Consider the following 22,414-nt stretch of genomic DNA (forward strand, 5'->3'; position numbering starts at 1 on the left):
ACGAATGACGAGCAAAAATGTAGAGTGATACTACAAACTAAAATGCCTTATAATCTTAAAATTTATATTTCAACATTTTATCCCAAAATGCTGACTTTCTACGCTTTTTCAACCTTTCGCGTGGTCAGGAAAAACAAGAAAGGTACACGGAACATGTGTTATCGTTTCGCGCGTATGATTTGAAAAACACGGGGAATTTGAAGCCCATCTCAAGCGTTTAGAAAAACCGAAGTAGTTCCTGTGAAGGGTCTGATCTGAAACGAGGTATCGGTTTTGGTCGGGTCAGAAATAGGTGTAAAAAAAAGTCTCAGATTTTAATCTTAAATGGGTTAAGGGTTTAAAAAGGGGACCGATTTTGGAAAGGTACCCCGCCTCCCCCAGTTTTGTTCCTCGAACGCTAAATTTCTACTCGTGTATTTGTTTTTGTTTAAAAATATAACAAGAGATTAAATCATTTGTTAACAAGCATTTTACATAAAATACATATGGCATAACCTGCCTGCAGCTTACAGGGGCACTATTACTGCTGATTCTGCTGCATATTTTGCCAAAAACGATGTTCAAAATTGTGACTAATAACATTCTTTTATGCGTAAAATGCCCCTAGAACGCCAAGAATTTTTTTTTTCAAATTTAAGATCAAACATCCCTACACGCTTAACTTATAACAACAATTCTTTTTTTAATAGCTTCAGCACATTCTTAAACTGAAACTTTAAACAAAACTAAAAAGTGCATGCATGTTTGTCAGACGACAATCTCGTTTAAAATATTTGAAGAACAATGTTGCACTTGATTCCAAGTGGATTGGTGTAGTTTCAGGTTTAGAAAGCACGCCTTGTTTTCAAATATCATCGTTAAAGGGGTTAATTGAGGTAAAAATACACAGACACCGTGTTCCCAAAGTTGATAAAGAGAAGATTTGACAGTTACTGCTAATTCTATAATTAATAAATAAACAAATTATACGGTGTAGGTTCAGGCTTAGAAAACACGCACTGTTTTCAAAATCTTCGTTAAAAGGGTTAATTGAGGTAAAAATACACAGACACCGTGTTCCCAAAGTTGATAAAGAGAAGATTTGACAGTTACTGCTAATTCTATAATTAATAAATAAACAAATTATACGGTGTAGGTTCAGGCTTAGAAAACACGCACTGTTTTCAAAATCTTCGTTAAAAGGGTTAATTGAGGTTTGTATACACAGGCACCGTGCTCTCATAGTTGACAAACAGAAGTTTTGACAGTTAAATTTACTGCTCACGTTATGAAAATGCGGCTAATTTTATAATAAAATAAAAGGCAATGTTCATTTTCTTACTTTTTCTCCAATTCCCTCAGTGCATTTCTGATGAGAAATTTGCTTGTTGTCAACAAATCTTCAATCAAAACATTTCTACCAAAATTGCGAGTTTTAAATAAAGAAAAATACATATAAAAATACTATCCATTAAATCAAAAACCTATCATCGCTTTTGTTTATTCAGGCAGAAACACACTCAGACGCAATTATATCCTAGTAAATTATGCTGAGAAAACAAAACGTGACAAATAAATTAAAAGACAAACACGACTAGGGTATAACAGTGACGGTCTTTCAACGAGAAGTTCATTCCCCTTTGAACAGCGACAAGTAAGTATTGGAGAATTTGCTCAGATGAGAGCTGGTAGTTGTGTTTTTTGCGTGCGAAATCTCACATTTTTATTCTATTCTTTTCTTTTGTTTAGGTTTCTGGTTTCACTCTTTCGACACAGGCGCTGTTTTGTTTGAAAGGTAAGTTTCTTCAGATACCGTAAGAGCAACTTTTTCGATAACAATTCTTCGGTTAAAATGCAAAATATGGCAAATTATTCCACCCCGACAGCTAATGCAAAAAGACACTTCGGAAACTCTTTAATTTTACAGACTGGAGTTCCTTATGCAGTGCCTAAGTGCATATATATTATATGTAAAATGGTACAAGTAAGCATTTTCACATTATATGATTATACAAGCTTTTTAGCAAGATAAACACAAAAATATTTATTTTGTTTAAAATCGTGCCTTAAATTAGCTTGGATTTTCTACAGAACGGATTTGGGGGTATAGTACTTTTAGTATCTTACTGAGTGGACTTTTTTTGAACGTACGAGGGTGAGAAAAATTATGTTGCAATTTTTGAGCACGAATCGTAGAATGACTGGACTGTTTCACTTCGTTTTCTTTTTGCAGGTGTTTTGCTAAGAACAGACTTGAAGTCGGTGAAGACAAAATGAAGGTAGGTATTTTGAACCTCGCTTATGGGTTTGTACTCTTTCCCCTAGCCTAGTTGCTCCTTTTTGTCATTGCCCAAACAAATAAGGAAGACCTCTTAAGGTCAAAACAGATATTTTGCCCTCAGCTGAAAAGTTTGAACGTGTCACATATCAACCTAGTAAATGGCACAGCTCACAACGAGTCTCTCGTAGCTCAGTTGGTAAGAGCGCCCAACCGGTATCTGGGAGGCCATGAGTTCGATTCCCGTCGGGGACTCAGAATTTTTCTTTGTCCCATGCTCGTGTCATGTTGAACACTTCATCTTTATTAGAGTTTTAATTCTTACGCTGAGGGCAAAAAACTTTTTTTCGTTTTAACAAGCCTTAGGGAATCTTCAATAAGAAAAGGAGAGTGTTTTGTAATTAAACGGCATTAAACGTATCCAAGATCGAAGCTATATCCAAGATTGAAGCCGTTGTTAAATCATCAGGGACATTCAGATGGATCATTTTGGCGAATATTTACTCGTAAATCCTGTTATCCCCTCAGTTATTACATGGGAAATATAGTGCCTTCTGTTTTCGGTCAGGTTAAAATGCCGTTTTGGGGAAATTCCAAGAACGATTTCCGGGAGAGCAGTTTAGATTAAAGAAGGGAGAAGCGAAGCCGTCGCTTATCACACAGCGTAAGATGTCATTAAAAGAAACTTCAATCCACCTTTAAGAATCGTCTTTAAAATTGAACACATCCAGGACTTTGTTTAAGTAATCCCAATTGAGCGAGTCAAAAGCTTTTATAAAGTAGACAAACACAGTGATACCCGGTAACTGTTTACATTTTGTGTAATCAATGACATCAGAGATAAGTCCCCCAACTGTCCAGTTCTAGCTTAACTGGTCATGGAATAAATTGAAGAAACGACGATCTCCACATTTCCCTTGTTTCTCGAAGTACTTGCCTTGTAAGTGCTCATCCATTTCCTTTTATCTTTTAAGCTTGCAGTAATATTTAGCCTCCTGATGATGTTTGCCTTTCTGACTATGGTCACCGAGACAGATGGCAAACCTGCAAATGAGGACGAACATGAGACAGGGGCCAAGAAAGTGTTCATCAAAAAGATAGGAAAGCAAAGTGACTCGCAGATGAATAAGCAGAAGCGCGATAGTTGTTCTTGCTGTGACCTGACCATCGTGTGTTGATAAAATATAAGACATCAACAACCGAAAGTTAAAATAAGAACAAGAAAAACTAAAACAGTTTTAACCAAAAGCATCACGATATAAGGGATAAGTTAAAGAACATGTAGCAATTGGTCAGCTAAATAAGCCAGTTGGATATTTTTCCAACATTCTGGATAAGATAAAAAAATGTAGGAAATGCAGTGTTTAAAAAATCGGTAATTAAAAAGAACGCATTAAAAAGAACGAGATAAATAAAAAGGCTTGTCTTGCTTGTGTATTAGTTGTATAATAGCTTTCTCGGTGTTCACCTCCCTTGGCTCCCTACGGCCTCCCCCACCCCACTTGGGATGTTAGTGGCAGTTATGTGAGCGAGAAAATAACTAAGGGCCTGTTTATATGGAGTAGAGTTGTCCCTGGTAGGAGAGTTACCCTCTCCCCCGCGCTATCTTTTACCGAGCGTTTATGAGTTGTCCCCGTTGACCGAGCCAAAACTTGGCCCTGTCGGTTCAAAAGACTGGCCAGAGTTATTTTGAAATAGCTATTATGACGGCCATTTCTAAAATCAAGAACGCTGAAATATTGACGAAGACCATTTTGGACAAATTTACTGCCGACTTCGATGTTATTTTGGCCGATTGCAGCATTTGCGCATGCTCCGTATGTGTCAACTTGTCCCTGGTAGGCGAGGCAAAAATAACCAAACTGTTAATGGAAAAAAAGTTGGCTCGCTGCCCAGGGTCACCCTACCTTCAAAGCGAGTGACCCTCCACCCAGGGACCCTGCCCCCCGAGCCAACTTTGCAATTTCTCATATAAACAGTTCGCAGCTATTTATAAACAAACGTATGAAAAGCTCTCTCGCCCGGGGTGGCTCGGTATGGAGGCTAACCCTCCTACCAGGGACAACTCTCCTCCATATAAACAGGCCCTCAGTGCATTAATCACATATGCAGTCACGCGGGAAACGGTTGTTCATATTCGAGTAATATGTTGTTGTTATATCGACGTCTGGCTCATCATCAGTGGTAATTTATAGCACTCAACGCCACATTTTCCAATTTATTCATTCCAAACTATTTCAACGAGTTGCCCATAATGCTGAAACTTCCACGTATTTCGTGAACATGTGAAATTTAAAGCGGCCAAAAATATACGTTACTTCAGTTTATCACATGAAAGCGATTCATTAGTTTCCTGATTAGCGGTTACTTGGTCGGGACATTTAAGAGCTATTTATGTAAATATCGAAAATCCAGCGTCAGTCTGAAAATTCGAGTTTTATTCATATTTTGTCCAAATAATAATTGTTTAGTGGCGCTTCATTTTGTAAATCTAAGAAGGTTCGAAAAACGCCACTTTGGTTCCTGCCGCTGCAGAAATTCATGCATTTAACAAATCGACCACATTTTGCCATGGTCTACACTCTTATAGACCATAGGAATTACGTCAGAAAACTTTCAAAACTCACGTGGAACCACGAGCCGTTAAGCAAGTGGTTTCACTGCAAAGTTTTGGACATTTTATGGCGTCATTTCTATGGACTATAAGAGTGTAGACCATGGCAAAATGTGGTCGATTTGTTTTATACCATAATAAACTCGAACAAGTATTTATCAAAAGCGATGCCTGACCGTGAAGAAATTTTGCCGGGGGGATGTAAAGATTCCCGACACGAAAAAACAATAATGAAACAAAAGAAGATGAACAAGAATTCAAAGAATAACAATTTTTAATTAATTACCTTTTCCTCTCTCGTTGAGTGTGTGCCTATCGCTAGAAGCGAGCAAGATTATTTTTCTTTTTTTGAATATAAAGCCAATAACTAACCACTTAAGTCGTCGTCTTACTTTCGTTGTTCGAATTAGTTTACAACACATGGGTAACCAAGCTTTTGTTGAACCGAGAAGTCATGACTGCTTAACTAATTTGCATTTGGTGTTACGGCGAAATAATGGGCGCTTTCCATTCGACCAAAAATTCCGAAAATTTTGGAACAAGGACGAATGGTACAGAAATTTGCTCGGAAAGTTTCCAGAAAATCCGGAAAGTGTTGACTTTCCGAAATGCGAACCATTCAACCGAAAACCCCGGAAATTCCAGGAGAAAAATCAAATGGAACTGAAAGTTCCCGGAAATTGTTTTCGAAAATTTGGGTCTACCTTGCGAGGTTGTCCTCTTTTCCGGAAATTTTTGAAAAAGCTACCAATTTACACTCAGCCTGAGTTCCTTCGGCAGAAAATTTAGCGATTTGTGCAGCTGAAAGCAGCTACATGTGTTAAGGAAGCACTCTTGAAACTCCAAATAAAAAATTTTGGTGAACTCAGTTGTTTTTTTGTTGTTGTTTTGCAGGCGGCAGCAAAGAAATGTACAAATATTTATAACGCGCGTGCAGGCTACGCCATTGTTTTGCTCATTAAAGTTTTTGGTTGGCGACGTTATCGTTGCTTGTAGTGTGCCTTTTGAAAGGTCCCTGTATTTATCGTAAAAAATGTTGTTGTTAATCATCGTGGTAGAGTACAATAATAATAAAGTATTTTTCGTTTGTCTCACGACGTAGTGTCACTTGTGATGTAGATCGCGACGTTTCGACTGCACACTGCTAGTCTTCATCAGGCGATAAGGTCGACTGGTTGTGCGTGAACTTATAAAGCACGCTGCTGCGCTGTGATTGGTTGGTTTTCAACAGCTGTGATTGGTGCATTTCGATCCTCGCTGTTTCCGTGTCCTGTTGTTCCCTCAGCGGTCCGCTGTCGTACAGTTCTCCTGTTGTTGTGTTTTTTGATCGTGGGCATCCATGCTTCAGGAATTTCAATTCCATTATCCCTGTTGATATTATTAGGGTGAAGTCTTATGTGAATTGCCTCTTTGACCCTGCGTGTGTACCAGTGTGGTTCACGATCAATAAACTTTACCTCATTCCAAAGCGGGTAGTGTCCGGTGTTGTGGGTGTGCTCTGAAACGGCGGAGGTCTGGATACGGGCGAGTCGGATGTCCCGGTCGTGTTCTTTGATTCTGTCTTGCATAGGTCTTCCAGTCTCGCCGATGTAAACTTTGCCGCACTCACAGGGAATTCTGTAAACAACGCCATCTTGTTTAGTCGGATCAACGGCGTCTTTCGGCCGTACTAGGTGTGATCTTAATGTAGTTTCCGACTTGAAAACAGCGCGTACGCCTTGTTGTTGTAGGCAGCGTCTAAGTTGTTCGGAAAGACCTTTGACATAGGGTAGAACCGCAGTAGATTTAAACTCGGTCGTGGCTCAGCACTGGTGCCGGCTTTCTTGTGATCTCTGCAAGAAAGAATAGGGATACCATAGAAACAAGAACAGAGAAGATGTTTTTCTCCTTGGATATAACAGATGGTTTTGTTACGAGGCGTTTAGGACGTAGACACAACAATACCGCGTTTTATGATTGAGGGTGGTGTGAATCATACGCAAGTATTGATCAGTGTGTGTTGGTTTCATATACGCTGGTGGAGCCGGCCGTCTGGTCTCTCGAAACTTGTGCGAGGAAGGCGATTTTGCAGTCGTCTCTGTTTCCAGGTGAAGCGGATGGAAGGCTGTGGTTGTTGAGATGTTGTAGAAGCTGTCGACTCCCGCGACAAGATGGTGAAGGTACGCCACGTAGCGTTTCCTATTTAGGTAGATGATAGATGCCCTCCTCAAGCTCCCGAGAGATAGCAACAACAGCGGAAACCGGACTCCCATGGCTGCGCCTTCCGTTGTTCGTAATGATCCGAACTGGAAGTATTGGAGATTAGGAGGTCAGTGATCTGAGAAGGTGTTAGCGTTGTGCGATCGGCAAGGCTGGGATCGTTCTCTAGTTTCCGTAGCGCGGCTTGTACAGCGCCGTCGATAGGAACGTTTCCACGTTCTCGATCAAACAGCCACCAAGAATCTACGGTTTACCAAAAATCCACAAGGCCGACGTACCTTTAAGACCTATCGTATCATGCGTTAACACCTTTGCGTATGATTTGTCAGCCTACCTAGCTAACATCTTGTCTCCTCTAACAGGTAACTCGGATTTCGCAGTGACCAATTCAGCCCACTTCGTATCCACCATCAACAGTGAGACGATCCTAGACAACGAGATCATGGTGTCTTTTGACGTGGAGTCGCTGTTTACAAACGTTCCTATCGACGGCGCTGTACAAGCCGCGCTACGGAAACTAGAGAACGATCCCAGCCTTGCCGATCGCACAACGCTAACACCTGCTCAGATCGCTGACCTCCTGAATTTCGTATTGAGATCCACATACTTCCAGTATAACGGATCAATTTACGAACAACAGGAAGGCGCAGCCATGGGAAGTCCGGTTTCCGCTGTTGTTGCTAATCTCTACATGGAGAGCTTTGAGGAGCAGGCAATAACTTCATCATCCTGCAAGCCTAAGATATGGAAACGCTACGTGGACGATACCTTCACCATCTTGGATCGCGGAAGAGTCGACAGCTTCTTACAACATCTCAACAACCAGCAGCCTTCCATCCGCTTCACCATGGAAACAGAGAACGACTGCAAAATCGCCTTCCTCGACACCACAGTTTCGAGAGAACCAGACGGCCGGCTCACCACCAGCGTATATAGAAAACCAACACACACTGATCAATACTTAGCGTATGATTCACACCACCCTCAATCAGTAAAACGCGGTATTGTTAAGTGTCTTTACGATCGTGCTAAACGCCTCGTAACAAAACCATCTGTTATATCCAAGGAGAAAAAACATCTGTCATCTGTTCTTGTTTCTAATGGTTATCCCTATTCTTTCTTGCAGAAGATCACCAAGACCAGAAAGCCGAGCACCAGTGCTGAGCCTACGACCGAGTTTAAATCTACTGCGGTTCTACCCTATGTCAAAGGTCTTTCCGAACAACTTAGACGCTGCCTACAACAACAAGGCGTACGCGCTGTTTTCAAGTCGGAAACTACATTAAGATCACACCTAGTACGGCCGAAAGACGCCGTTGATCCGACTAAACAAGATGGCGTTGTTTACAGAATTCCCTGTGAGTGCGGCAAAGTTTACATCGGCGAGACTGGAAGACCTATGCAAGACAGAATCAAAGAACACGACCGGGACATCCGACTCGCCCGTATCCAGACCTCCGCCGTTTCAGAGCACACCCACAACACCGGACACTACCCGCTTTGGAATGAGGTAAAGTTTATTGATCGTGAACCACACTGGTACACACGCAGGGTCAAAGAGGCAATTCACATAAGACTTCACCCTAATAATATCAACAGGGATAATGGAATTGAAATTCCTGAAGCATGGATGCCCACGATCAAAAAACACAACAACAGGAGAACTGTACGACAGCGGACCGCTGAGGGAACAACAGGACACGGAAACAGCGAGGATCGAAATGCACCAATCACAGCTGTTGAAAACCAACCAATCACAGCGCAGCAGCGTGCTTTATAAGTTCACGCACAACCAGTCGACCTTATCGCCTGATGAAGACTAGCAGTGTGCAGTCGAAACGTCGCGATCTACATCACAAGTGACACTACGTCGTGAGACAAACGAAAAATACTTTATTATTATTGTCCCTGTATTTGTAGCCACGATGTCATTCATGGCGTTTATTTTCAGTGCTCGGAATGCTTTTTATTTGCAAAAATATCGAGTTATATGTGCAGAAAACGGCAACAGTGCATTATTTTAATGCACCGTAGAAATTTCCATATTAGACGCACTACCTGACCATATGCAAATTTTGTTTTGCCTTCCGTGCAGTCAACCGGAAAAGTTGGAAAATGCTGTTCCATTTGCCACTGGAATTTTCCGGAAACTCAAACCAGAATTTTTGGTCGAATGGAAAGCGCCCAATAATATCACTGGTTAGGAAAAAATTTTACCGTTGCTAGGAGATTTTGGGTTTTGACCAATCACTAAACCGAACAAACAATAGGTATTGTTTCTCAATTTCGTGTTGAGCTCGTAAGATCAATAAGCACTTTCAATCCCCTAGTTAGGTATGAAAAAGGGGACAAACTTGAGCTTTTCCCCACATGGACAGTTATGCAAACAAGTTTGGCAACCAGAAAAGAATTTGGGTTATTTTTGAGGTGTTGGCAGCTGAACGGCAGAAAAGATATGTAAATCTCGGATAACTTTGTGGTCGTTATTTTTATTCGGTATGGAGTTAGCTGAAGTTGTCTAACGTTGCCTAAACAAGCAACGAGTGACATTTTTACCGGTGAGGCAGGCACGGGAAAGCACAGGCGTTCAACTCTATGTGTGTGTTTGTCTGTGTGGTCACAACTTACCAATATGAATATTCAAATCTCTTCACTTATTGTTGTTGTGAATATTTAAGCTTCGAAAAATCGGCTTTTACGGCTGTGTTTTTGAAATAAAATAAATTAGAAATATTTCCGCATAGGGTGAGTTAGTTTTTATGCAGGTATTTTTGACGAATTGAAGCTTGCAGGTGCAGTTCTTTGATTTAATGTTTTCGACTCGTATATATGATACAATTATTTACATGCGGCGTGCAACTTTGACGTTGGAGAATTCAGTACTGTTTCTGGAATGCGAAAAAATATATTTTCTCCGCTCACTAATTCTCTCAACATTGGAACGTTATTTTATGACCGGAAAATAAAGAAAAGTTGTAAGAGCGGGCCAGCCTGTATTATTTCAATCTGTTTCAAAGGTGATGTTAATAGTTCTTAACTCCAATTCATACTCGCAAAATTCAACCATTTAATTAAGCAAGACTCCAACTACTCCGGGTAAACCAATGTTCACTACATCCCACTCCCTGTGTAACTGAATGGTCTCCTTTGGAGACCCCCCAGGTGGGCCACCTTTACCTTCCAAATAAGGAGATGGCCACCTTTGGATCTTACGAGCCTCACACGATCGAAGAGATTATTTTCCTACCCATGGTATTATACACATAGTCCCAAATTCAAATTAGCCTAGCTGTAGGCATACCTACCCCCAAAGGAAATGGTTTTTGTTTCGGGGAGTGGGCACGGGCACTGCAATTGCAAATTAGTTTAGCATCCAGGACTTCTCGGCTCAACAAAAGCTTGGTCCCCCATGTGTTGTAAACTAATTCGAAAAACGAAAGAAGACGAAGACTTAGTTAGTTATTGCAGGCCCTTAACCAGGATTTTGCATGGGGGGGATGCGTATGAGCGCCGCAGGCGCGATAATGTAGGGGGGTCTGGGGGTATCCTCCCCCAGGAAATTTTGAAAAGATAGGCTATCTGAGAAAGCATTTCGTTCGTTTTTAAGACAGTTTGTTAGGAAAAAAGGCAGATAAAAGTGAAGGTATTAACGACAATAATTCTGGTACATTTTTAAATTCAAATCATATTTTTCGAAACAGAACCTTGAAAACGTAATTTACAATTTATTTAGCTAACAATGACGGCAGTACATAGAAGGAAGACAGGAAAAAATAGGTTTCTTCATTTCAGTGTCAAATGGTAATTACATAAATCAGCCAGAGTCGGTTTGTTGATCTTAAATAGCACTGTAGCTTCAACCTTCTTGGGTGCTTCCGAGCCCAACAATTGCAAGTACCCAGTCTCCTCTCTTTCGGTGGCAGCTGGGAATATTAATGGCACTTCGAACGGTTCGACTATGAAGGACATTGGGTAGAATGTATCGTTGAAATAAACTTAGAATCACACAATTTGGTCCAAAATATACCACATGAATCTACAAATGGTGGACCATCCACCCAAAGGACCATATTGAATGTAAATAGTCGAAGTACAGAAATACCATTTCCCTTTATGTATTTATTTTAATTTTTTTTTCACAATGAGCGGACTTCCAAGGCTCGTGGGGGGGGGGGGGGTGCGGACGCACCCATCGCACCCCCCCTCCCTACGGGCCTGAGTATTGGTTTTATATTTAGACGAACCCCACTTATCCTATAGCTCATGCTTGGATTTCGTGAGGAATTTTATCTCTAATGAAGTCATGAGCTATCATGGCAAAGAAATTTATGGAAGAATGGTCGAAGAATTTTGGCTCTTCGAAAGCTTTGCTATGTTTTAAAGGCATTCTTGTTACAGCCCGCAAATATTCACAGATATTTGTCTTGAACATTATATCTGTTCGTCGAAGATTACAATTTTTTTCGAGCTTCGCTCTCGGAATATCGTTCGCCTCTCGAAACAGATAATGTCCGCGGGCAAATATCCGTGTATTGCCTCAAATAGAGGTTCTTGTTGAGATAATACAACGGACGGATATGAATATTCCGTGACTCATCATGATGAATAACTCACAAAGATATCAGAAATCGAACGTTTTATTTGTTAAAAATATTTATTGGCATTTTCGTACCTTCGGATTGAACTGGATCCAGCTTGCAATAGTTCCAGTCCAATACCGCGAATACGACAGTGCTAGGGAGCATGCTCCATTTTTATTTTTTAATCCTTTCCTATAGGCAAGTCTCTTTATTACAGTGGAACCCCGATATAACGATCCTCGATACAGTGGAACCTCGATTTAACGAAGTGCCAAGGGACTGATGAAATTTGTTCGTTATATCGAGGGTTCGTTATATCGAAAACCTCGATATAACGAATTTGCGGAAAAACAACCAAAATGTTCGTTATATCGAGGTATAGTTAATCACTTTTTAACGCAGTTGCGTTCACTACGTACCCAGCATTTCCGGATATTGACGGTTTCTGAAAATAACTTATTGTCTGGACATAGATTTGGACATATGTACTTGAACTTGTTCTCTTGTTACAGGATTAAATGATTTTCATCTTTGTTGGTCTGTTCTACATTCATCTTTTGCCGCTTTTTGACATTTTTTCGTTATATCGAGGTACATTTTAGGTTTGGGCTTCTGGATTGTGTTCGTTATAACGAGGATTTCGTTATATCGAGGTTCGTTATATCGAGGTCCTGTTCTATACATTTTACTGTAACTTTGGCCGGGCTGCAGAATATCGTTCGTTAAACCGAGGACTTCGTTATATAGAGGTTCGTTAAATCGAGGTTCCACTGTATAACGATATTCCCGATATAACGATGAATATTCTATGTCCCGGCAAAAGTTACAGTAAAATGTATGGGACGGAACCCCGATATAACGATCTTCGATATAACGATATTCCCGATATAACGATGAGAATTTAGCGGACCGAACGTAAAATCCTCCCGATATAACGATATTATCAGCACACAGTCACATTTTATTTGCAAAACATCGAATTTAATGCAATAACATTACGGTAATCGAGTCATCTCTTACGTTTCTAAAAACAGCTTTGTACGATGATATACAAAAATGATACTGTGTTCTAAGCCTTCTTATCAAAATTATTCTCTTTATCCTCCTCTAATATGCAGTAAAATTAAAAGTTCTTGTTAGGTTTACCCCGATAAAACGATATTTTCGGCTATTTTACGGTCATATCGTTATATCGGGAGTTTCGATATAACGATTCTTCGATATAACGATATTATTTTACTGCTCCCTTGGCATATCGTTATATCGGGGTTCCACTGTACAAGGCTGGCTTAAGCCCACGGATTAAAAGAATTGCGCTGTTTTTTTCATAAGTTTGACATGTCAGGAATGATTTACTCAGCTACATAAAAAGCGCTTCTATCTCGTCTTTTGTTTTAAGACAACGCTTAAAATAAGTTTAAACTCTCGTCATCAACTGTCATTTGTTTCTTGCAATTCGAGTTGTAAGAAATTAGTCGTACATCACGGCACGGATTATTTACTCAATTCTAATCACCTGGTTGTTACAGTAAATAGACGCCAAATCGATTTCAGTAAACAGTGGCAACAATTACTCATCTGAATTTAAGATTTACGTTCAAAGGAAAACTTCGATCGCTGGCATCGACTACAAAGGTTCTTCCATGTAATCGTCGAGGGCTAAAAGTGAGTTTGAGTTTAATTTACTTGTCTGACTGTGAGACATTCTCAATTTCACAAACACATTAGCTGTCTGTAGAACCAATTGCTAAAGTGATAATATCAACGAAAGTTGAAACAATCACTTTAATACCCATGCCAACGACTGAACAGCATAGTCCAAAGTCTTTCGATTTCTTACATCTACCGAATTTATCAGAAATTTAGTGTAAACTATTTAACGCATTCTTTTAACAAAATTTCTCACAGAATCTGTATTCTGCTGGCAAATCAAATATGTGAACATCTGCTACATATGCTGTTTAGATGTGCTGTGTTGTTTTCTGATCTATCGTAAATAAACATCGATCCTTTTACTTTTCTTTTACTTTTTTTCTTTTTTCGCAAAAGAACATCGATTTCTTTTACCTTTTTCAGTCTATTTGAATACGTAAAATATGTTTTTTAAAGCCTTCGTACAATATTGATTTAGTATTTGGGATGAAATAACTCTTATTTTCATTTTTTTACTCATAATAATTTAACTCAAAGGGAACAAAGATCAAAAAAAACTTTACAGCTAATTTGTCAAGCTTCTATTCCGAAGGTGTGTGGTGGTCAAGTCTAATATTTCTCTTGCTGTAATTTTCGACCTTTTGGTGCTGATGTTTGTTAACGATTCTCACTGCAAATATAACCACTCACAGCCTAAGCGGCAAGATTAAGCCACCGACAACTGTTCTTTTACAGTAGACTAAACTGAACCACTATCAATAACACACTGGTTATCAATTGTTGATAAAAATACACCTAGCTAAATTTTTTGCCTGTTGTTGAGTAGCTGAGTTATTTGAGTTAAGCAGTTATGCTTTCTCCGTTACGGGTGTTAAAATTATCTTAAACTGTATTTCTTTATCTACAGATACCTTCCAATTTGTACCGAAAGAATGGCAATGGCAACTGCCTCTCTTTTGTACGTGCTATGTCTGTTCGCCATGATAGTTTTTAACATAGCAGGCAATTCCCTTGTATGCCTTGTAATATTGAAGAAGAAAGCAATGAAAACATCAATCAACTGGCTTCTTTTCCATTTGGCCATCGCTGATTTACTGGTCGCTGTCTTCTTTATTCCTCCTTGCATTCTGAGCCACTTCATCGACCAACCAAGCGGAGTCATTGGAGATCTGCTGTGTAAGTTCATTACTGATAGGGCCCTGGGTTGGGTGGCAGCTTCAGCCTCGAGCTTTCTGCTGGCGGTGATAGCTTTTGAGCGTTATAAAGCCACCTTACATCCATTGCAGACACTTCAACGTAGACGCTCCCCGTGGTTGCTGGCAATTCTATGGACCGCAGCCATTCTATTGGTATTGCCCACTCTCGTAGTAACAGCCTACGATGCAAAACGTCAAGAGTGCATCCAGAACTTTCCAGATAATTTAACGAATCGGGCACATTCACTCACTTGGTCATTTGCCAATTCAGTGCTGCCGATATGCATCATGGGATACCTGTACACGCGGATCATTTTGTGTCTGCGCAACCGTGTAATTGTGCCAGGCTCCTCTCCAAATGCTGCTTCACAGTCCAGAAATAAGGTTACAAAGATGCTCATCACAGTCTCTGTCCTCTTCATCACGTGCTGGACCCCTCCCACAGTGCTCTGCTTTCTTAGTCCCGTGATTCCTGGCGGGTACGCTACAGTGTATTATGTGTCCACAGCATGCGCGCTGTTGAATTCCTCCCTCAATCCACTGGTGTACACCCTTCATAGTCAACAGTTCAGAAAGAATCTCGCTTCACTGGTGCGTAGAACACCCAAAAGCAAGTAGTCGCCACACACAAAACAAATGGGGGAAACAGGTCCTGGAATTAAATTATTAGTTATTTACGTACGTATTTGTTCGAAAACAATAGTCGGCTTGTAATGTAAATAGTTCTTGTTAGTGTTTTTTGTTTGTTTACTGTGTCGTTTGTTCATGATAACTGATATTTGCTAGGGGAGCAAACGTAGCCTGAATTTTAGACGTCCCTAGCTCCGTCGCGTCAACCAGGATACTGTAAAGGTTATGTATAAGTAAATTACATGTAAAGTGTTACATGTGAAAATAAAAACTGAATATAAATACATGAACAGGTTAATAAAGGACTGGTGAGAATTAACATGTTAAAAAGTTCCAATAGTAATATTTAAAAATTAAAATAAAATAAAAATAGCTTTTTTGGTTTGACTTTTAGAAGTTAAAAGATTTTAAATTTTCATAACAAGGCAGGCGAAGAAACAAGAAAGCAATTTCGGCATACACTGCGAGGTATCGACTCGTGATTATCTTAAGCTCGTTAAATTATTTTATTATGTAAACACGTTTTAAAGTTTTGAAGACTTTGACAGTGTTAATTTATGATGCCTGTTAATGATATTTCCGTGAACACTTCTTTGCCACAGATATAGTAACAGGTCCCGCGGTATTGGCAACGAAGGCACCGTTTTCTGCAAACTCAAACCAAGTACATGAAGGTTTTTTTTCATTTTTAAATTGTTTCTATCGCTAAAACCATTGCTCAAAAAGTCAAGGTGTTTGGCAGCTTGTAGGAAAAATTACCTCGTTTCTGGTCAACCGTATTCACTGCTATGCAAATGTAATACGTTATCTGTGAAGAGTGGCTTTTGTCGAAGGCTGAAAAGTCCAGTTTTAATTCAGTTTACCCATCCTGCGAGACCGTGGGTGACATTTCAATCATCTGTCTTGCTTGACTGATTAGTGACTAATCATACAGTTGAAGTCGAAATAATAACTTAACAAAAAACAAAGCAGGGTCATGCAAAACAGAGATAAAACACATTTTGTAAGTATTTCGTTAACACTATACTGAACTTTGTAAAGACTGCTCCACCATATCATATATCGACAATTCGGAATAGAGCAGCTGATTTTCAAAAAACTTCAATCTTTTAAGATGTGCATTTAAGTTGTTGTTTTAGTTTTGAGCAAGAATTAAAATATAATGCTTAGGTCCAATGTTTCTTACTGATAATGATAACTTTGGGTGACAACAGAGCTTTATAATGATATTTGTCAAACCTTTATTTCAAACTGATGTGGTCGACGCCTGTTCACATGCATATGTCGTGTTTGAATTATCGATCTTCGTGTGTAAGATAACTTATTTCAAATTTTGTGTTTGAGATATGTTTATCCTAGAAAAATATTTCATGATTCAAGGCAAACACGGAGTACTGAGGTTTTTGCAGTTGATTAACAAATAACTGACTTTTCAGTAGTTCAGTCCCCGAACTCTCTCTTCTCAAACCTGGGTTAAGCCCCTATAAAGGGCGCGCGGAAGAGCGAGTTCAGGGACTGGACTATTTGTACAGTCGATAACATTAACATAAAAGAGACATGTTCTATTTTATTATACACTAAACAGACTACGATACACAACTTAGCATTTGTAGATAAACAATCGCAATTTATTGTATACAGTATGTTTCTCTGTTGCTGAACAAATGTTGACCAATGCCAAGAGAAATACTCCTTGAATAATAAAATATGTGAATAACTGCTCGGCTTTTTTGGTGCCAAGCGTTTATTCACTATAATGTTTAGAGCTTTATTGACTTCAAAATCTACTTTCCGAAACGAATTTAATTTCGAATCAAAGAATGGCAATATCGACGTCCTCACTGGTGTACGCACTGTGCCTGGGCGCGATGACAATTTTCAACATAGCAGGCAATTCCCTCGTATGCCTTGTAATAATCAAGAAGAAAGCTATGAAAACCCCAATCAACTGGCTACTTTTCCATTTGGCCATCGCTGATTTACTGGTCGCTGTCTTCTTCATTCCTCCTTGCATTCTGAGCCACTTCATTGACCAACCAAGTGGCTTTGTTGGAGACATGCTATGCAAGTTTGTTTTGGTCGGGGCCTTCGGTTGGGCAGCGGCTTCAGCCTCGAGCTTTCTGCTTTTGGCAATAGCTTTTGAGCGTTATTATGCAACCGTACGTCCATTGGAACACCTCAGTCGAAGTCGGTCATCGCGGCTGGTGCTAATTCTGTGGATTCTCGCGATCTTAATGATCACGCCCATTTTAGTGGTATTGACCTACGATACAGAGGGACAAATGTGCGTGGAGAACTTCCCAGATTACACAGTGGCCCGCGCCTATCACTTTATTTGGTCATTTGTCAATTCATTGCTGCCGATAAGCATCATGGGATACCTGTACACGCGGATCATTTTGTGTCTGCGCAACCGTGTTGTCGTTCCAGGCTCTACTCTAACCTCCAGGCCACAGTCAAGAGATAAGGTAACCAAGATGCTCATTTCAGTCACTGTCATCTTCATGGCGTGCTGGAACCCTCCCACAGTGCTGTGCGTGCTGAATCGCGTGACCCCTGGTGGTTTTTTTTGCCACACTGGACCCCCTGACCACAGCATTGGTGCTGTTGAATTCCTGCCTCAATCCACTGGTGTACAGCCTTCATAGTCAACAGTTCAGGAAACATCTTGCTTCACTGTTGAACAGAGCGCACAAAAGCAAGTAGTTGCCATTCAGAAAAAGGGAAGAAACTGGTTAACTGGTTTTAACAATTGAAATTGCTTGGATTGCGATGGACTCAAACATAAACGCTTTGTTTGCAAATCATTAACGATAGTCGTCTTATACTGTATACAGTTTTTATTAAATTTTCAGTCTTTTCATTGTGGATCTGTAAACGATAACTGGCATGCTTTGTAGTTTCAATATTCAGTGAGTCAAGCTTTGTGCCAGTCAGAAAAAAAATTGTTAGCAAACTTGTAAAATGAAACCAATGTATAAGTGAGAGAATGTATTACATAGGAAGAAAAATAACTAAATAATATAATTAAAATGAATGAATGAATAGACCAATTAAAAACCTTTTGAAAAGGGCATTGTGAATCGAAACCTTGATGTTTTCCAGTCAGAGACTCAAGAAAAATCTCACCAGGAGAGACAATGATCAACCAGGGTGTTTCTATCCCCCCAAAACCGACGACAATAAAATTTCAAATTAAAACATCAAAACAGGTTCCCCGAGATTGGTCGACGAAATGATCGTGAAAATAACATCTATAGACCTTATGCAAAAATGGTTGTCATTCATTTCTGTTGTTTAGTCAAGTTTCTTAAAACGCTGATGGTGGCACTTAAATATATATGAAATATTATGCTATTTTGAGAAGTTTCAGTGTTTTGGGTTAAATGGCTGCAAAGTTATGACTCATTCAAATTTAAGAGATTTGTATGGAAAAAGTCACCCTGGCCTGCCTAGCCTCGTTTTCATGTTTTTGGCAATATAAATGCCCCTGTAACTTCCCATTAAATGAATGTATAGCCTTTAAACTTCATACACTGATTTACTTTGACTTGATGATTCTTCTGGGAGCCGAAAATTAATAGCCGCCATATTTGCATTGGGTCTATTACTTTTCTTGGGAGAGCAAAAAAAATTAAAAACAAAAACAAAACAGGTTGGGTTTCACAACGGACTCACGGTTGCAAAGTGGTGTAAGGCAGGATCCGTACAACTAATATCTGTCCAGAACATCCAACTGTAAAGAACACATTCGTATCTTTTAATTTTAGCATGATTGTATGACAAGTTTAAAACTGAAGAGTCTGATAACTTTTAGTATTTGCATGATAATACAGGCGAAAATAGGAAAGGCAATTTCGGGCACAATCAATCTTTTTATCATTTTAACAACTTTGGCAATTTATCTATTTTTAGCAATTATTTTAGCGTTTTTATTTTTTAACCTTTATATATTTTTATTTTTTTTTTTTTTTATTTTTTTTTTTTTTTTTACACCCCACCCCACAAACTATTTATTTTTTTTTCCCATCTTATAAAAAAAAATTTTTTTTTTTTATTTGATATCAGCAATATATCATAATTATCTTGACTTCAGAAAACTGTTTCACTTATAAACAGGATTAAAATCTGGAAGAACTTCGACAGTGTTAGTTTATGCATTTGTAACAGAAAGAATACGTTTCTGTTTAATCATAAGTTATAAGCTTCACAGCTAGTTCTTATCTGTATGCTGAAAGTGTTTAGAAGATGAAAAAAAAATCAAGATGTTTCACAGCTTGTACGCAAATTAAATCATTACCTCGCTTCTGAATTTTACTCCTCTGCTGAGCGAATAGGAAACGGTATCTGTAAAAAGGACTATTGTCAAAGAAAAAAGGTCCATTTTAATTAAATTTTCCTATTCTATAGTGCCTGTGGGTGACATTTCAATTTCAAAGACGCATTATTTCTCATGGAAGATGAATAATAACTTGTTAAGGAGTTGAAACAATAAATTAACTAAAAACAGGAAGGGATTTAAACGAAGCTTGGTAAGTATTTCAATTCTTAAAATTTACGAAACTTTACACAGAATTCTATTGAGATTTTATTAAAAATTCGAAACATAGAGCTTTCAGTTATGTTCATGTACAAGAAATTTTGATTTCTTCGGTAAGGGAAATATTGATCTTTTGTTTTGAGGTACTAATATGTCAAAAAATCTTGATATATACAATGTTCAAATGTGCATTACAGATATTGTTGTAGTTTTGCTTCGGAATAGTTTTAAAGGTCCAAGGTTTTTTCCTATAATAGTTTAACTCAATAGAGCGAGTATATTATATGCCAAACTTTGATTATTCCGAACGGTGGTGGACGCGTGGAAAAATTATATCTCGTGTTTTAATTTTCGATCTTCAGGTGCAAAATAATTCGTTTCATTTTCAGTGTTTTGAAATGTTAATTCTAGCAAGAAAATGTTAAGACTCAACGCAAAAACAACTTTGTATGGGTTGAATGTTGACAGAGCAAACAGAGAAAGCTTGTACATGTTGAAATAAATGAAGACATGTTCTACTTCGTTCAACATTCAACAGGGTACGATGCTCAGGTTAACAGTACTTTTTGAACTACAAACCCAATTTACTATAATTTACTTTGTTGCTTAACATATGTTAATTAATTTTAAATCTGATTTGTGATACGTTATGTAAAATGCGCGCGCAAGGGAGGATGGAAAGGCGAAAGGAAGAAAGACGTCTCTTCTTTCTTCTTCCCGTGGTTTCTCACGCTTCGCGCACGTCACCAGTCGCTCGCGCTTCGCGCTCGCCTTTGTTTTTTGCAGCCTAAAATGCGAAGAACCTGAAAAAGAGGCAGCAAATATCTTATTACTTTCCTTTTCCCCGTATTAAGTGTTTTTTAATTGTTAGCTAACATTACAGTTTCTCAGTATTCAGAAAACGTTCAAATCCAATGATGGCAATATCGACCTTTTCTTTGGTGTACGCACTGTGTCTGGCCGCCATGATAATTTTCAACATAGCAGGCAATTCCTTGGTCTGCCTTGTAATACTAAAGAAGAAGGCAATGAAAACCTCAATCAACTGGCTTCTTTTTCACTTGGCCATCGCTGATTTACTGGTCGCTGTCTTCTTTATTCCTCCTTGCATTCTGAACCACTTCATCGAGCAACCAAGCGGAGTTATTGGAGACATGCTATGCAAGTTTCTGTTCGACGGGGCCTTGGGTTGGGCGGCGGCTTCATCCTCGAGCTTTCTCCTTGCGGTGATAGCTTTTGAGCGTTTCAACGCCACAGTGCGTCCATTGGAACAACTTAGTCGTGGTCGTTCATCGTGGCTTATACCAATTCTGTGGATTCTAGCGATCTCAATGGTCATGCCAATTTTTGTGGTATCGACCTACGATACAGAAAGTCAAATGTGCGTGGAGAACTTCCCAAATAACAGAATAGCTCGAACGTATCAACTTACTTGGTCACTTGTCAATTCAGTGCTGCCGATATGCATCATGGGATACCTATACACGCGGATCGTTTTGTGTCTACGCAACCGTGTTCTCGTGCCAGGCCCTTCTCTAAACTCCATGTCACAGTCCAGAGACAAGGTAAAAAAGATGCTCATTTCAGTCTCTGTGATCTTCGTCACGTGCTGGACCCTTCCCGCAGTGTGTTGTGTGATGGGTCTCGTGATTTCTGGCGGTTTTTCTGGCACACTGCATCACGTGTCCACAGCAAGCGCGCTGTTGAATTCTTGCCTAAATCCACTGGTGTACAGCCTTCATAGTCAACAGTTCAGGAAAAATCTCGCTTCCTTGGTGTGTAGAATACACAAAAGCAAGTAGCTGTCATTCACAAAACAAAGAGAAAATCCAGGTCCTGGAATCAAGTTATTACTACCATTTTCGAGCGACCGTGAACGGGAAATTTTTTTTGGCGTTTTTTTACGGGTAAGATTTTTATTTTTTTCTAGAAAAACCCTCGCGTTTTTCCACTTAACCAATTAATTTTTGGGGCCTCCATATTTATTTTTACCTCCCCCCCTGTGTTTTTTCACATGAAAATATTTTTTTTAAAATTTTTTTCTTTTTTTTTTTTTTTTTTCTATAATTTTTCCGGCAAAGGGGGTTGTTTTTTTCGCCCCCTTTTTTTTTTTTTTTTTTTTTTTTTTTTTTTTTTGTTTTTTTTTTTTTTAATATTTTATTTTTTTTTATAAAAACACTCTTTTTTTATAAAAAAATTTATTTTTTATAAAAAAAAAAAAAAAAAAAAAATAAAGCCCCCGCCCCCCCAAGAAAATAGTTAATTATAGATAGGTAGTTGTTTGGATTCCGATGGACTCAAACTTAAGAGCTTTATTTTCAAATCGAAAATAATGGTGTGCTTATAATATAAATAGTTTTAATTAGCTTTTCAGTCTTGTCAATGTGGGTTTGTAAGAGTAATTACACAGCTCTGTAACGGCAGCCAGAAAAAAACAAGTTTGCAAATGTTGTCTAAGTGGTAAAATGTATTACATGAGAAGAAAAAAACTAACAAACTAAATAAATGAATAGTTCAATCAACAACCTTCTGTAACAGCCCTAGTGAGGCTTCATGTTCGTCAGGACTCAATGAAAACCTCACCAGGACAGACAATGGTCCACCATAACCCACAAAAAGAAAAAATAATCGGAACGATCGTGAAAGTAAAGCCTATTAACGGTTACAAATGGGTGTAATAAAGAATCCGTACAACCTATATATATGTCCAGAACATCCAATGAATGTACAATGATTCACTGAAAC

General features: G+C 39.0%; 2 protein-coding genes, 1 long non-coding RNA gene and 2 pseudogenes across 4 annotated transcripts in view; all 5 read left to right on the forward strand.

Moving 5' to 3' along the window:
- Window positions 1–1,570: 1,570 nt before the first annotated feature.
- LOC144634000 (uncharacterized) lies at window positions 1,571–3,675 on the forward strand. Its single transcript, XR_013567135.1, has 4 exons — window positions 1,571–1,633; window positions 1,729–1,774; window positions 2,213–2,258; window positions 3,232–3,675. It is a non-coding gene; the product is annotated as an uncharacterized LOC144634000 (long non-coding RNA).
- A 3,446-nt stretch (window positions 3,676–7,121) lies between these two features.
- Window positions 7,122–22,414, forward strand: part of LOC144632171 (uncharacterized) — an 80,083-nt gene continuing 64,790 nt past the window's right edge. Inside the window, exons 1-2 of the mRNA XM_078490770.1 lie at window positions 7,122–7,179; window positions 7,433–8,974. Of these exons, the coding sequence (XP_078346896.1) occupies window positions 7,122–7,179; window positions 7,433–8,850 (1,476 nt within the window). The 3' untranslated portion in view covers window positions 8,851–8,974. The remainder of the gene's footprint in view (window positions 7,180–7,432; window positions 8,975–22,414) is intronic.
- LOC144633149 (QRFP-like peptide receptor) lies at window positions 13,218–15,710 on the forward strand. Its single transcript, XM_078491952.1, has 2 exons — window positions 13,218–13,315; window positions 14,211–15,710. Exon 2 carries the CDS (start codon window positions 14,236–14,238, stop codon window positions 15,115–15,117), a length of 882 nt encoding a protein of 293 aa, XP_078348078.1. The 5' UTR covers window positions 13,218–13,315; window positions 14,211–14,235; the 3' UTR covers window positions 15,118–15,710.
- Window positions 16,950–18,194, forward strand: LOC144633945 (QRFP-like peptide receptor; annotated as a pseudogene).
- LOC144632173 (neuropeptide Y receptor type 2-like) lies at window positions 19,641–22,277 on the forward strand (annotated as a pseudogene). Its single transcript, XR_013566864.1, has 3 exons — window positions 19,641–19,661; window positions 20,561–21,473; window positions 22,208–22,277. The product of XR_013566864.1 is annotated as a neuropeptide Y receptor type 2-like (transcript).

This window comes from Oculina patagonica, chromosome 12, assembly GCF_052425735.1.
Source record: "Oculina patagonica isolate OP01 chromosome 12, crgOcupat, whole genome shotgun sequence".
Classification (NCBI taxonomy): Eukaryota; Metazoa; Cnidaria; class Anthozoa; order Scleractinia; family Oculinidae; genus Oculina; species Oculina patagonica.

Coding starts and splice junctions, on each gene's coding strand:
- LOC144633149 (XM_078491952.1), top strand. CDS start 14,236: ATGGCAATGGCAACTGCCTCTCTTTTGTACGTGCTATGTCTGTTCGCC.